Source organism: Melospiza georgiana, chromosome 19 (genome assembly GCF_028018845.1).
Source record: "Melospiza georgiana isolate bMelGeo1 chromosome 19, bMelGeo1.pri, whole genome shotgun sequence".
Taxonomy (NCBI): Eukaryota; Metazoa; Chordata; class Aves; order Passeriformes; family Passerellidae; genus Melospiza; species Melospiza georgiana.
Window position 1 is genome coordinate 8,282,207 of NC_080448.1, and position 13,585 is coordinate 8,295,791.

General features: G+C 49.8%; 1 protein-coding gene across 1 annotated transcript; it reads right to left on the minus strand.

The window, feature by feature from the left end:
• Nucleotides 1–1,626: 1,626 nt before the first annotated feature.
• Nucleotides 1,627–13,027, minus strand: GUSB (glucuronidase beta). The gene is made up of 12 exons (XM_058037763.1): nt 12,787–13,027; nt 11,074–11,262; nt 10,000–10,181; nt 9,451–9,593; nt 9,105–9,292; nt 8,217–8,369; nt 7,011–7,189; nt 6,198–6,344; nt 5,093–5,177; nt 3,457–3,633; nt 2,918–3,053; nt 1,627–1,847 (listed from the first exon to the last, which is right to left on the minus strand). The coding sequence occupies exons 1-12, from the start codon at nt 13,021–13,023 to the stop codon at nt 1,690–1,692; spliced, it is 1,974 nt and encodes a 657-aa protein (XP_057893746.1). The 5' UTR covers nt 13,024–13,027; the 3' UTR covers nt 1,627–1,689.
• Nucleotides 13,028–13,585: the final 558 nt, after the last annotated feature.

The following is a 13,585-nucleotide window of genomic DNA, read 5'->3' on the forward strand; positions in this document are numbered from 1 at the left end:
TTTGTGTCTGCCTGAGCATTGTGTGTAAAGGCTGAGCAGCGTTGACTTGAGGCTTTCAATGTTTACAGTTCTTTAAGCAAAAAAAGAAACAAAAAAAAAAAAAAGCCCCAACCTTGTGGTTTTTATCACCTTCTGCTTTATTGGGGCTGCTCAAAGCTGGTCCCACAGACCACAAAATCCCTGGAAAAAGTGTTGGGAGTGTCCCTGGAATTGGGGAGGGGTTTGTTGAGAACAAGCAGGAATTAACCCTCAGATGTGTGCTCAGATTTTGGGGGGGGCTGAGCTGAGCCCTGCTTTGTAAGGAGTGACAAATGTCAAATCCTCATCTGTGTTTTGGTCAGGTCTGTTGAAATTGAAGAAAATGAGTTTTTAAAGGATGATGGAGAAGTTGAAATGACTTTCAAACACTGCTAGTTGGCAGTACCATGGTATGGTTGAACAAATGTCTTTTTATTGTGCATAGAGTTTTATATTCTGGGAGTTTAGTTCTAGAGAAAATCTAGGCCTAGCACGGTGTGAGGAATGCTGTAGTGTTGTTTCTTTTCCCTTAAAAACACAAGAAAAATTGTTGTGGAGTCTGCAGTGAACATCCGTGTCCTTACTGTGCTGGGGCAGGGTGGAAGTGCTGCTGGTTCCTCGTGTACCCCCTCTGAAGGGAACAGAATTTGGCCAGCACACAAGAGAAAAGCAAAGATTTCCTTTATATGGTCAGATTTGGTCACTTCCCTGAGACACTGACACAGAGGCACCCAGAATCTGTGAATTCCAATAATTAAACTCCAGATTGGAACTTCCCAAATGCTTTGGGCAGCCTCTGCTTTTGGGAAGTTTGCACATTAAATATTCTGAGTTTTGCTGAGTGCTGCTGTGCAGGCCTAAAGGGGACAGCACTGCAGCAGCACAGGGATTTATTTACAACTGGCCCTGCCCCTGAGGTTTGGAACAGAATTTCCCTCTGGGCTGCTCCTCCTGTGGTGATATTGAATATGAAGGAAGCCCTTCCACATGGAAGTGGCATTGTTGGACACAGTTTGTGTCTGACAGTGGCAGTTTTGGTACTGTACAATAAATAGATTTCAAGTTGAGTTGAGGTAGTCCCTCCCTGTGTAACATTCCACCTTGCTGCTGGAACAGGAATTCCAAACTCTCTGCTGGATGTGTTGGGTGCCTCACACCCTCCTGCTGCTGGGAATGCTCAGGATTTCTCACACATCCACCCTGCCAGGCCAGAGCAGCTGCACAAACTCTGCTCCTCTGCAATCCTGTGGACAGTTTGCTGTGATCTCAGTAGTGTTAACTCTTAGGGGAGTTGAACTGGAAAACCTCATTTGCTTTAGAGGGGTGTGATGTTCATTTAGAGTAACTTAGGTTTTGTTTTTAAGTTCACCATTGAGTTGTATCATGTAATATTTGTAATTTTTTTTGCCATAAACAGATACCTCAGTCAGGATTTCTTAACTTCAGCTCCTTGAAAGTGAATATTTGTTTTCCTGCCTGGAAACAAGAAGCCTCCAGACTTGGCTGAGCAGAGGAAACAAAAGTTTCTGATCTGCTTTGCATCACAGTAACTACTTCAGGTGGACTAGAAATCGCACTGGACTTGCAAGACTTCAATCAGGCATAAAACTTATTTAAACAGAGATTTAATAACGAGTTCAGCATCATCCCCAGCCCCTAAACCCTTTGTTTTCATTTTAGGAAGAGGGAATGTGATGTCATTGCAGGAGGAAGACAGCTGGATTCGTTTGCAATCCTCCAGTACCTGTCCCTAAGGACAAAGGCGGCGGCTTTGGGCTGGCGCTGCCGGGTGAAGATTCCCTTCTTGTTGCCCAGAACTCGGGTGGTGCCTGCAGAGAAGTTATAAAACACAGAAATTGATACAGAATGTACAAACCAGGCTCTGCTGTGAGCTGCTACAGTGCAGGGACTAAATGAGGCCACGTGGAAGGGACCTCTGCCCTCTGTTTGCACAGTCAGGGAGCCGTGGATGGGACAGGGCAATGCAGCTGCAGCTCCTGATTCACAGCTGCTGGGCTGGGACAGGCTCTGGGGTGTGCCCAGTGATCAGGGTTCTGTCTGCTGGACATTGGCTCCACCTTCAGATTGGATGGAGGAAATGGTGGTGACTATTCACTGTCCTGTGTGGTGTCTGGATCCTTTCTGCCTGTTTCAGTTTTCACAGGAAATTAGAGAAAAGGATTGCAGCAGGTTGAGAGCCTGGAACTGCATCTGTGTCTGACCTTTGTCTACATTTCCTCAGTCCTTTTTGATGCTGCTTTTCTGGGCACTGCCACCACTGAGCTTTCTAATGCCTGTCCTGGTGCTCTGCAGGGTATTTTAGTGCTGTTCTCCCTCTCCCTGACTGCTCACCACCCCAACCCACTGCAGGTGGCATAAGCAGAACAGGTTCATTGTTAGATCTGAGTTGTGATTGTTTCATTTCTGTGAATTAAGGAATTTCCCTTCCTTTGTGACTGCATTTGTCTGTTAATAATGGATGGAGTGCCATGGTGAGCCAGCTGTGTGCCAGTGTGGCACCTGTTCCTCTGCTGCTGAACCTCTACCAAGTAAATTGTGATTATTTCAGGTGCTCTGTTCCCAGGGCAGCTGCAGGTGACACTGGAAGCAAGAGAGATGTCCCTGACAGCTGCCTGAAGCTCTGAATTGAGGGTGGCCAAAAACCAGGAACAACTGGGTCCTCACAAGCTTCCCCTGTGCACTGTCCCATGCTCCTGGGAGCATCTGTGCAATTAAGCACAGGCAGGACCTTCTCTCTTGGCTCTGGGCATGCTGGATTTTGTGACAAAACTGGTGAACAGAGAGCCTTTTGTCCCACCCTTCAGCACAGTGTTTGTGTGGCACAACCACTAAACTCCCAGGGATGATGCAGAGGTTTAGGATGTAAATAAAATCTCACCTTGATTGGTCATGAAATCAGCAAAATTCCAGATGAGCTCCCCAACCACGTACTCCTTCCTCTTCTTGTCCAGCACAGAGTGGTACTCCCTGAGCATGGCCTGCTGGTACTCCTCACTGAACATCATGGGGGGGTCCTGCAGCCAGGAGAGAGCTCAGGCCACAAACAATCCCACCCAGAACATTCCTGACCAGCAGCTCTGGGGCTGCCTGTGCTGCTTTAACCTGGCTGCTGCGACCATCAGCAAACACACAACTCCCAGGGGGAATTCTCCTGGTGGCCTTTGTCATGACAGGGACAGGAGTGCCACCCCCTGCATGGGACAGCACCAGGAACCTCCATTCTCTTTCATTTCAGCATTTTTAGCACTTCAAGGACAGATTTTGGAGTCCTCTGTAGCAGACAGAGTGAGTGGCAGAGCTCTCTGATCCCAATCCTGGAGCCTTTTGGACACTCCCAGCACAGCCAGGCCCAGGGGTGCCAGCCTCTCCCAGTTCCCATTTTTTGCCTCTAAGAGCTCTTTCCACCACAACACTCACACTGTGCAGCCCAGGCACTGAGTCTGCTCCATATTCACTCTGGATAATGGGTTTTTGGTAGGTTTTGTACCAGTTCTCAAACTGGGCTGTGAGTTGCAGTGGGATCACTTCCAGGTGGCCTGGGTCATGGTACCAGGAGAAGTAGCTGTTCACACAAATCACATCCACATAGGGAGCCTGCAAAAAAAAAAAAAAAAAGGTGAGAGTGTTCTTCAACCTTCTCTTGTAAATCTAAATCCTCCTTTGGGTTCAATTAATGGAATCCAGGTTTATTACACATAGAATTAATTGTTTCCCCCATCACTCAGGCTCTCCAAATATAATCTCTTTCCCAGGAAAAAAAAATTAATAAGCTAACAGCATTAATTTGGCATTTTTCTTACAGATTAGGAAGTCACAGCAAAGAGTTAGACAAGATCAACACATTTCATTCTCAGGTTTGTTAGAAGTTTTTTTGTTTCCAAGATGTCTCTGGCTTGCTGGTACATTTAGATGTACTTTTTCTTTTTGAGTATTGGAATGTGATTATCAAGTGAGTGGTCAAATATTTTGACTAGCAACTAAATTTTGTGCATCAATGGTGCAATACTAAGACTAAAGCATTCTGCAAGTTATTTGCCATTTCTACCACATGGACAGTGTGATAAAAGGGCACAAAGCCCCCTCAAAATAAAGTGATGTTGTATGTAACTTGTTCAATGTTCTCTTAACATGTTTTGTAATAAAAGAAAAAAAAAAAGTTCTAATATCACATCAGTGTATGAGAGATCTGTTCTCTGGGATTGTTTGCCTGAGCTCCTCCAGCTGAGCAAAATGGGAATGGGATATCAAAAGCAGATTCCTGCTGGGCTCCTTCAAATTTAAAACCATCAGAAGTTTGGTTTTTTTTCTGAGGTGGGGAGGAAAAACCTCAGAGTTGCAGCCATTCCTGCTAATTAGAGGATATTTGAGAAGAAATCCAAAGTGTAACCTGGATCAGGGATGTGTGGCAGCACCAACTCACCTGCTAGAAGTGATTATTGTACAAGGATCTACCCTGGAAACAAATACAGGTGTTAAAAATCCTTGGTCCATGCTATGAAAGGCCCAAAAATCCAAGGAAAGTGCATTTTGATTATTTATCCAGCTCCAGGGCTTTAATTGTGGAGCTGGAGGAGCTTTTAGATTATTCAACACAAAGAGACATCTGCCAAAGAAGATCTAGAGCAGTTGAAAGCAGGAATTAAAGCAAAGCTTCCTTCCTTTAGACTTCCACAAGGGTTGTGAGCATTTTAAAGAGGTTTAAGCTTTGGCTTAATTGCAAGTGAAAATCCTGAGCATTAGTAAACAGAATCAATGGCATAGCAAAGCATGACACTATTAATGGAATCCAGGGCCATAATCCTGCACACAAAGAATTGTTCTCTCTTACAGATCTTTCTTTTTTTTTTTTTTTTTCCAGCTGGACTACAATTACAGGATAAGGTGATTTCTACTAGAAACAAAAATATAATTTTTTTTTTAGCCTTTCCTTGCTAAATACCTCCAGCAAATTTAGATAGGAGTGGGGGGGAAAGGAGTGTAAAACAAGTGAGGAGAAAATGTATGAATTTAAAAAACAAAAGAAAGAAAAAGCTAGAAAATAAAGCAAACTTACACCATGATCAAGAGCGTAATTAGCATCTGTCACAAAGGTGACTGGTCTGGAGGGGTCGAGGGCTTTAGTGTGAGCTATCACTGTCCTGTTTGCAAACAGTAAAGCAAGAGTTCAACAACAGCATGGAGCAGCACAGCCCCCTCTCCCCTGTGTCCCTCCACCCCCCAGACTGAGCTGCTTTGGATTCAGCAGCCAGAGTTTGAGTGAAATAAAGAGAATATCTGTCACCAAGTGCCACCTGAGAAGGAGCAGAGTGAAGCACACCAAGCACAGGCACGTGTGTGGTGGAGGGACAGTTGAGTTTGAGGACAAAACTGTAAAAAAGGCAATGGGAAGTCTCTGAACAACTCCTGGGATATGTTCCTGAGGCCCTGTGCCACAGTTGGATGTTTCTGAAGAAACCCTGAGTGAGGGAGATGGGACAGAATGGGAGAGTCAAGCTCTGCTGCTGGCCTGGCATTGCAGGAGGGTGGTGAAACATCCTGAAGAATGAAACTCACAGATCTCTCTTAATGCACCTCAGCTCCAGGGACACTCTGCTGCCCATTACAGCTGCCTCTGGGCTACCCAAAGCTTAAATCTCTTTAGAAACAAACCAAGGGGGCTGCAGGGACTCAAAGCAGTGCCTTTGAAGTGGGAAGCCACAGGACAAATAAGCAGCACTGACTGCAGAACCTTGTGTTCACAATGAAAGGCCAGCTATGTTACAGCTTTGCTGGAAATCTCAAAGGATTGCAGCTCATCCTCCCTGATTTCTGCACCTGAACATCAGAGCAGCTCATCTTCCAGTGCTAACAAGGAACATTCCATTCTCACCAGGTCTGCTTTTACTCGACCTTCAGCTCGAGATGCTCAACCCAAGTGGACTCCTGGGAATTTTGTGGAGTCTTGGTGGGTCTGAACCAACACACTGGAACAGTTCTGAGCAGCAGTTCCACACGTGCAGCAGTTCCATTTTAGTTTGAAGTTTCCATTCTAGTTTGCATCCACAGGTTCAGCTCCAATGTTCCCAAAAAATACCAACCCTCCCTTTACTTCCTCTCTGTGCCATCCCAAAGGAAGAAGAGGCATCACCTGCCAGGAGATGAGGAGCAGAGGCACTTACTTGAAGTAGTGAGCAGCTGGGGGCAGCTCTGAGGCCGGCTCGTTGGCCACTGACCACATGACCACGGAGGGCCTGTTCTTATCCCTGCGCACCAGCTCCTCCATCACTGCCAGGTGGTGCTGCAGGGACCTGTTCCCAAAGCTCTCCCTGGAAAACAGAAGGAGGTGAGGGTGTAAAATGCATCCATTTCCCTGGGAAAATCCATCCATCTCCCTGGGAAAACTCAGCACAGCAGAGCTGAGGATGGCTGTCACTATAGGACACAACACAAGCACACATTGCTGCTCTCCAGGTGAAGGAAATAAAGGGAAGTTTATTTTCTGACCCCAACATTTATAGTTTTCCAAAAGTGACAGTGGACTGGAGGGTGACAGTGCCACCTCTCCAATGACACTGGATAAACTAACAGTCCATCAAATTTCTCCTCCTCCATAAAGGAATGCAAAACAATGAGTTATTTACAGAAAGCGTGTGAGAAAATTCGCTACAAAAATGTCAACACCAGAAAGCTTAAAAAATCTTAAAAAATGAAAGTGACAGATGGCTTCTGCCCTGTTTCCCCAAAGTTTACTGCACAGTTCAGGGCCACGGTTTGGGCTCATAAACAGAGCCATGTAGCAAAATGTGGCCAAGTGCCCTCATCATGAGGCATTGCCCAACACCATGAGGCACCACGGTGGCGCAACGGGACATTTCCAAACAGAGCAAAGTACTCCCACTATCAGCACTGAGCACAGAAGTGTAACAGCAGTGAAGGGACCCTTGTGAGCAGCTGGGAGGGGAGCAGAGGGGCGAGGGCAGGGCAGCTCTTACGGCAGTTTGATGCCCACCCCCGGGCTCTCGTCGATGACGGCGATGCCGTAGGCGTCGCACAGGTCCATGATCTCCTCGGCGTACGGGTAGTGGCTGGTGCGGAACGAGTTGGCGCCCAGCCAGCGCAGCAGGTTGAAATCCTTCACAATCAGGGGCCAGTCCAGGCCTTTGCCACGGATCTGGGGGGAAAAGAGCAACCAGCCCTTGTGAACAGAATCTCCCTGCTTGATCTAGCACCAGCCCTGCCCAGGGTGGGGAACACGACAGCCACTGCCACAGTCAGAGGGGTTTGGTTGGAGGGGACTTTAAAGCTCTTATCATTCCACCCCTGCTGTTGTGGTGTGCTGTAATGTCCCATTTTGGCCTTCCAGGTCATTCCCCCAGGTGTGCCTATGCCTCTCTCCCTTCTCCCTTGCCCCCATGCTGAGTGAGTCCTGTCAATCAGGCTGAACATTCCAGCAAGGCGTCGTGTGGTTGGTCAAGTTCAAAGGATGCCCCTATGCCCAGAGGTCATTGGCCTGTCTGGGTGTCATCTTCCCCTGAGACCCTGCCCCTCTCACCTGGTTGGTGGCTCACCTGTACCTCCCCTCCCCCTGTCCCTGAGCTTAAAAGGTGAATGAGACCATGCGGGGGGATTCTGTTGGAGCAGTTGCTCACGTTCAGACCTCTGTAACCATGGAATAAACCTCTGGACATTAAACCCTCCAGCAGAATCCTGAAGCCATTCCTCCTGAGGTAAACGGGGTTCCTAACAAGCGTGGACTTGTTCAGTGCCCAGCTGCAACCACCAGCAAGCCAAGGTATCTCTGGGGTGATACACCACAGTTGCTGCCTTTGGCCCAGCAGCGAGGGTCAGACTGGCCCAGGCACAATCTAACTGGTAATATTGGGAGCCTTTTTCCAATACCCTGCCATGGTTGCTCCAAGCACTGTCCAACTGGGGCAGCCACAGCTTCTCTGTGCCAGGGCCTCCCCACCCTCACAGCAGACTGACTGTCTGTCAGCATGTCTGGCTGATAGCTGGGACATGCTTCAGTGTCTCCAGCAGCACATCCATGTGCCCTGAGGGATGGCAGGACCGTGGCAGGACCAGGCATGGTGTGGCTGTCCCCTTAGTGCTTAGCCTGGGAGGAGGGTGTGAGAGGAGAGGGCAGGTGCCACCTGGGCAGCAATGTGAGCTGAGGTGGCCCTGGGTGTCACACTTACATCTGCATCCTCGTGCTTGTTGACCCCGTGGAAGTAGAAGGGGCGGCCGTTGATGAGGAACTGGCTGCGGGTGACGTGCACGGTGCGGATGCCCACGGGCAGCGTGTACACGTCCTCCAGCAGGGCCCCGTCCAGCTGGGCCTGCATCCTCACCTGTGTGACAGGGAGGAACAGGAGGGACCCTCACAGGGATGCCCAGGGCTCCCTCCCCTGTGTGGGAGGGAGAGTCTGGCCCCACAGCCCTTCCCAGCCCTCAGCACACAGCCTGCTCCTCACTGCTGCTGCTCAGGGGCAGCTGGGTCTGACTGAACAAAAATACAAATGGAAGCTGAAGGATAAAGAATGAGCTCCTGGATGACCCTTTTTGTTCATCCCAAAGTCTTCAGTGTCTTTTCCCCATGCCATCCCCCCAGGCCATTTCTGTGCCCTGCACATTGATGCCAGGCAATGACTGCCACATCATTGCTCCCAGGTGTGACCCTGAGTCCCTGGAAACTCAGAGCAGCTCATCCTCCCTCATTTCTGCACCTGAACATCAGAGCAGCTCATCCTCCCTCACTTCTGCACCTGAACATCAGAGCAGCTCATCCTCCCTCATTTCTGCACCTGAACATCACCACTGCCCTTAACCCCCACAGGATCTCCCAGGCTCCAGCTGTTAACTCCTCATCTCCCCAGAGGGGATGGATGAACCCTCAGTCAGGAGCTCAGAGCACACTCCAGGAATGCCCTTCTCCCTGCCAGCCCCTTCAGAAGCTGCCAAAGCTTGATTTGATTAGTGCTTAATTAGCAGAGCCACTCTGGTCACACACACAGGCAGAGGCTGGGCCATATGGCAGTGCCTTAACCCCATGAACCACACCCAGAGAGGAGGAAATGCCACGTTACCTCCAAGGAGTACAGGTACCCAGGGTTCTCGTGCATCAGGTAAGGCCACCAGAGGTTGGGGTTGAGGACTTTGAGCTCTCCCTGTGGGCCATCACCTGTGGCCACCACCTTCCCCTCCTGGTCACGCAAACTCAGGGACAAGGAACTGTCAGTGCTGCCAACCACTGACACCTGGTACTGCACCCTGGCTGGCTCAGAGGAAACAAAAAACAATCACAGACTGCAGGAGACAGCTCAGCCTCAGGAAAAGCCACTAGGAGACAAATTCAACCAGACTAGAGCAGGATGTTCTCCCTGCTGCCCTTGGCACCTCCATCTGGAGCCTGAGGGAGCTCAGTGCACCTACCCAGACTGTCTGATGAGGAGGTTGTCACAGTGATGTCATCGATGTAGGCAGCAGGAGTGGTGTACAGCACAACTGGGCGGTGGATCCCAGCATAATTAAAGAAATCAAACTTGGTGTTCTGCACAAAATAGTTCTTGGGGTACCTGAGGGAGCAAGGCTGCATTACACTTCACTACACAGCTGAAGGCAGTGCAAAATAATCATGTAAAATATCTGTATGACAAGCTGGACCTGTCTGTCAGCTGCTACACTGAAGGATTCTGCAGTTAACAAAGAAGTTAGCAAAGATCTTGGTCCTTCAGGAGAGCTGGTTCTTTCAGCTCCCAGCTGAATCTGAGCTTCTCAATCCTGCCCTGGATTCAGCTTGGCAAATCACCCAATCTGTGCACAAAACAGATGCAATAACTCACTGCTGATTCCTCACAGCTCCACCAACAAATCCACCATTAAGACAACGCCACAGAGGGACTTCTGAACCATCAGCTGAACAAATTGCCCCTGTCCCACACCCCTGGGATGATCCCAGCAGTACAAGAGCCCAGAACTCACCTTGATTTGTCAGCCATGTACTGGATGGAGCCCGGGGGCAGCGTGTGGGGGCTCAGGGTGTTGTTGAGGGCCACAGTGATGCGGCACAGGGAGCCTGGGCTGCCCTGCACCACGCTGCTGATGTCAGCCTCAAAGGGCAGGTGCCCCCCTTCGTGCTCCACCACCTGCACCCCGTTCACCCACTGCAAGGAAAGACACAAAAAAAATGGGTTATTGGGATTTTGGGGTCAGCAGAGCATGGGGAAGGGAAGCTCAGTTATGAGGAACAACTGGGCTCTTGATCCTCAAAGGATCTTTGAGGGATCAACCTTGATCTTTGAGGGATTCCTTTTGCTGGGAGCTGTGTCTGGGTCACACCAAGTGTCACTGAGGGACACAGTGTCACAGACATGTTTTATGAGAAATCCTTCCTTTAGGATTTTTTCTCCTGAGAAGCTGAGAGGCCTCAGGAACAAAATGTAAACAATGATTATCTGCTGCTGTGGAATGCAACAGGTGCATCTGTGATTGGCCCATGTTGGATGTTTCTAATTAACGGCCAATCACAGCCCAGCTGTCCAGACTGTCTCAGTCAGTCACAAGATTTTGTTATCATTCTTTTTCTATTCTTAGCTAACCTTCTGATGAAATCCTTTCTTCTATTCTTTTAGTATAGTTTTAATATAATATATAGCATACAATAATAAACCAGCTTTTTGAAACATGGAGTCAACATTCTCATCTCTTCCCTCATCCTCAGACCCCTGTGAACACCACCACAACACAGTGTGGGGCAGATCCATTAATTAGAAAACGTTTAGTTACCAACCCCAAAACTGCAGATGGGATTGGTAATTAAATTAACGGGGCAGATCCATTAATCAGGAAACGTTTAATTACCAACACCAAAACTGCAGTATCAGAGAAACTGGAATTCATTCTTGCTTGAGGGAAAACAGGCACGAGCTCAGCAGGGGATGCAAAACAGAAGCAGGGATGGATTTGCTGAACAAACCACAAAACCGCCTTTAGTCCAGCCTAATTTAGGAAGCAGTAATTGTCCCTAATTTAGGGCCGATGCCCCGAGGCACGCACCACGATGGAGTAGTAGTGGGCGCTGCCGAAGCGCAGCACCACCCTGGGGGCGGGCTGGCCCTGCAGCCAGCGCAGGGGGAGCAGCACCTCCTTCTCGTACCACACCCAGCCGATGTAATTCTCCAGGCTCGGGTCCTGCGTGATGTCGTTGAAGCTGGCGGGCACCGGCATGTCGATCACAGGCCCGCTCTGGCAGGAATTGCATGGAAAAGGAAGGAACAGAGAGGTTAAAAAGAGGAATTTTACTACTGGAGGTGTCCCCTCCCAGTGACAGCCCTACAGTGCCTTTGCCAAGGGGAAACACTTGGGAAAAGCTGTTTAAAAACTGCTGAGATCTTTCGCAGCTCCTATACAAGGCCTGATCAGCACCAGGCACAGGAACCTGCCTGTTCCTAGAGGAAACAGCTGCTCCTTTCTACTCCCCTCCTGCTGTACAATGAAATGTTTTCATTAATGGCTCTGGCAAAACCCAAGCCCAGGTTGTTGTTTCAGTGGGAATTTTCTCCTGCACAGTTCCAGAGCAATGTGGGGGTTGTGGTGGTGTTTGTTAGCTAAGAGCTGTAGTAAATGTGTAACAAAATAATAGATATTTTGGGCAGTAATGGATATTTTGGGATATTTTTCTCTCCATGGAGATTGTTTGGGATCAGCTCAGCCTTTCTTACTGCATGAAAAAACAGATATTCCTTGGGATTACAACAGAATCCATTCAGTTGCTTATTCCAACATGAAGATTAGAGAGAGGCAGTGTTACAATACACTGAATATTGAGGAATCCAGATGCTGTTGCCAAACAGAGCTGTTCATTTTCAGCACTTTCTGCACTCAGGACATTGCACAAAAGAGTTCTGCAGTTCTTCTTTCCTGAGGAAGCCTCAGGAAATGGAATGAGGAAGGTCTGGGCACTCAGGGTGGGCATCATGTGCGTGGCTGACTCAGCACTGGCACTGCAGAGAGCCCAGTGCCCTCATCAGAAAATCCTAGTGGGAAAATCCTTGGGTGGGCAAGAGGATTTTTCTTACATCTGATGCAGGAAAAGCCTTGCCTGGGCTGGCCAGAACCTGTGTGTCCTTCAGGGAGATTCTGTGAGTTCTAAAACAGGTTGAGTGCACTCATCCAAGCCTCTCTTTGAAGGGACATAACTCAGGATTCCTCTCCTCTGCAAAACCTCCATAGTGCCCTTCAGCTCTTCTCTCCTTCCACGATCCAACAACAAAATTGGCCAAAAGGCTAAAAACAGAAATAATGAACGACTTATCCATTTCATGCATAAAATCCCTAACTCTTTTCTGTCAAGTAATGCACTTATTTCCAAGCACCTCTCAGTCACAGCAAAACTTTTCTACCAGCACTCTGAAACTTTGGAATATACAATTCCCAGTGTCCTTCCAGGCACATTTTGTGCTGATTCTGTGCTGCTGGAAACTCAGCGCTGTGCAAGGCTCCTGGAGGTGAATGGCGCTCATTCAAAGGGTGTTTGCCTTCGGAGCAGCACCGGGGGCATCATCAGGGGCTGCTAATTAGGAAATGCCTCAAAAACAGGGCAGGGTCAGCACCGTGAGGAGAAGGGCAGCCCAGTGGGGAAGAAGGCATGGAAAGAGGAAAAGAGGAAGAAAGAAGAGGAGCCCCTGCAGCGGGCCGGAGCCCGGTTCTGAAGGGAAGGAGGGCAGCCCGTGCCCGGGGAAGGGCAGCGCCCGCCCCGCTCCCCGCTACCTGCCGGAGCGGCCGCCGGTACCAGCGCTGCGCGAACCCGGCGTCCCTGCCCGGAGACAGATCGGCGCGGAAGCTCCAGAGGCCGCCGAGCTCCCTGCGCTCGCGGGAGGGGGTGTCCCGGGGCTGCAGCATCCCGGCGGGACCGGCCGCCAGCCCCGGGACGAACAGCAGCAACACCGGCAGCATGGGCAGCGTGCACGGACCGGCCGCGCCGCCACCCGCGCCTGCCAGCGCCATCTTGGCTGTGGGCAGGGCCCGCTGAGGGAGAGGGGCGGGGCCGAGGGAGAGGGGCGGGGGCTCGGCTGAGGGGAGAGGGGCGGGGCCGCGGCTGAGGGGCTCCCGATTCCTGTCGCGATCTCATTCCTGTCGCGATCCCTGTCACGATCCCAATTCCTGTCACCGTCACGATGCCTGTCACGGTCCCGATCATGGTCCCGGTCCCGCCCCAGCGCGATGAGCGACTGCAGAGCTCGACAGGGACCGGGTCCTGTCCCGCGGTCGCCTGCGGACAAAGCCACCAGTGTCCCGGCGTAAAGGCGCCTCCAGGAACTTTCAGGCTCTGTCCTGGATCGCTGGATTTCATCGAGAGGCGAGTGTTCCCCTCCCCTCCCCTCCCCTCCTTCTTATTTATTACTTAGGGGCTTAAATGTATTTATCACCTACTTTTACTTACTTAGTCATTTGCTTACTTATTTACACGATTTATTTATTTATTTGTCGCAGAATCATTTCAGTTGGAAAAAGCCTCTGAGGTCACCAAGTCCAACCTGTGACCCCACACCCCCCCTGCCACCCACAT

Bases quoted from the DNA above. Each gene is read 5' to 3' on its own strand.
- GUSB (XM_058037763.1), bottom strand. From the start codon at position 13,023: ATGGCGCTGGCAGGCGCGGGTGGCGGCGCGGCCGGTCCGTGCACGCTG. The intron at 9,594-9,999 runs GTGAGTTCTGGG...TTGCTCCCTCAG, and splicing joins TACATGGCTGACAAATCAAG to GTACCCCAAGAACTATTTTG. The intron at 6,345-7,010 runs GTAAGAGCTGCC...TCTGTTTTCCAG, and splicing joins GGGGTGGGCATCAAACTGCC to GGAGAGCTTTGGGAACAGGT.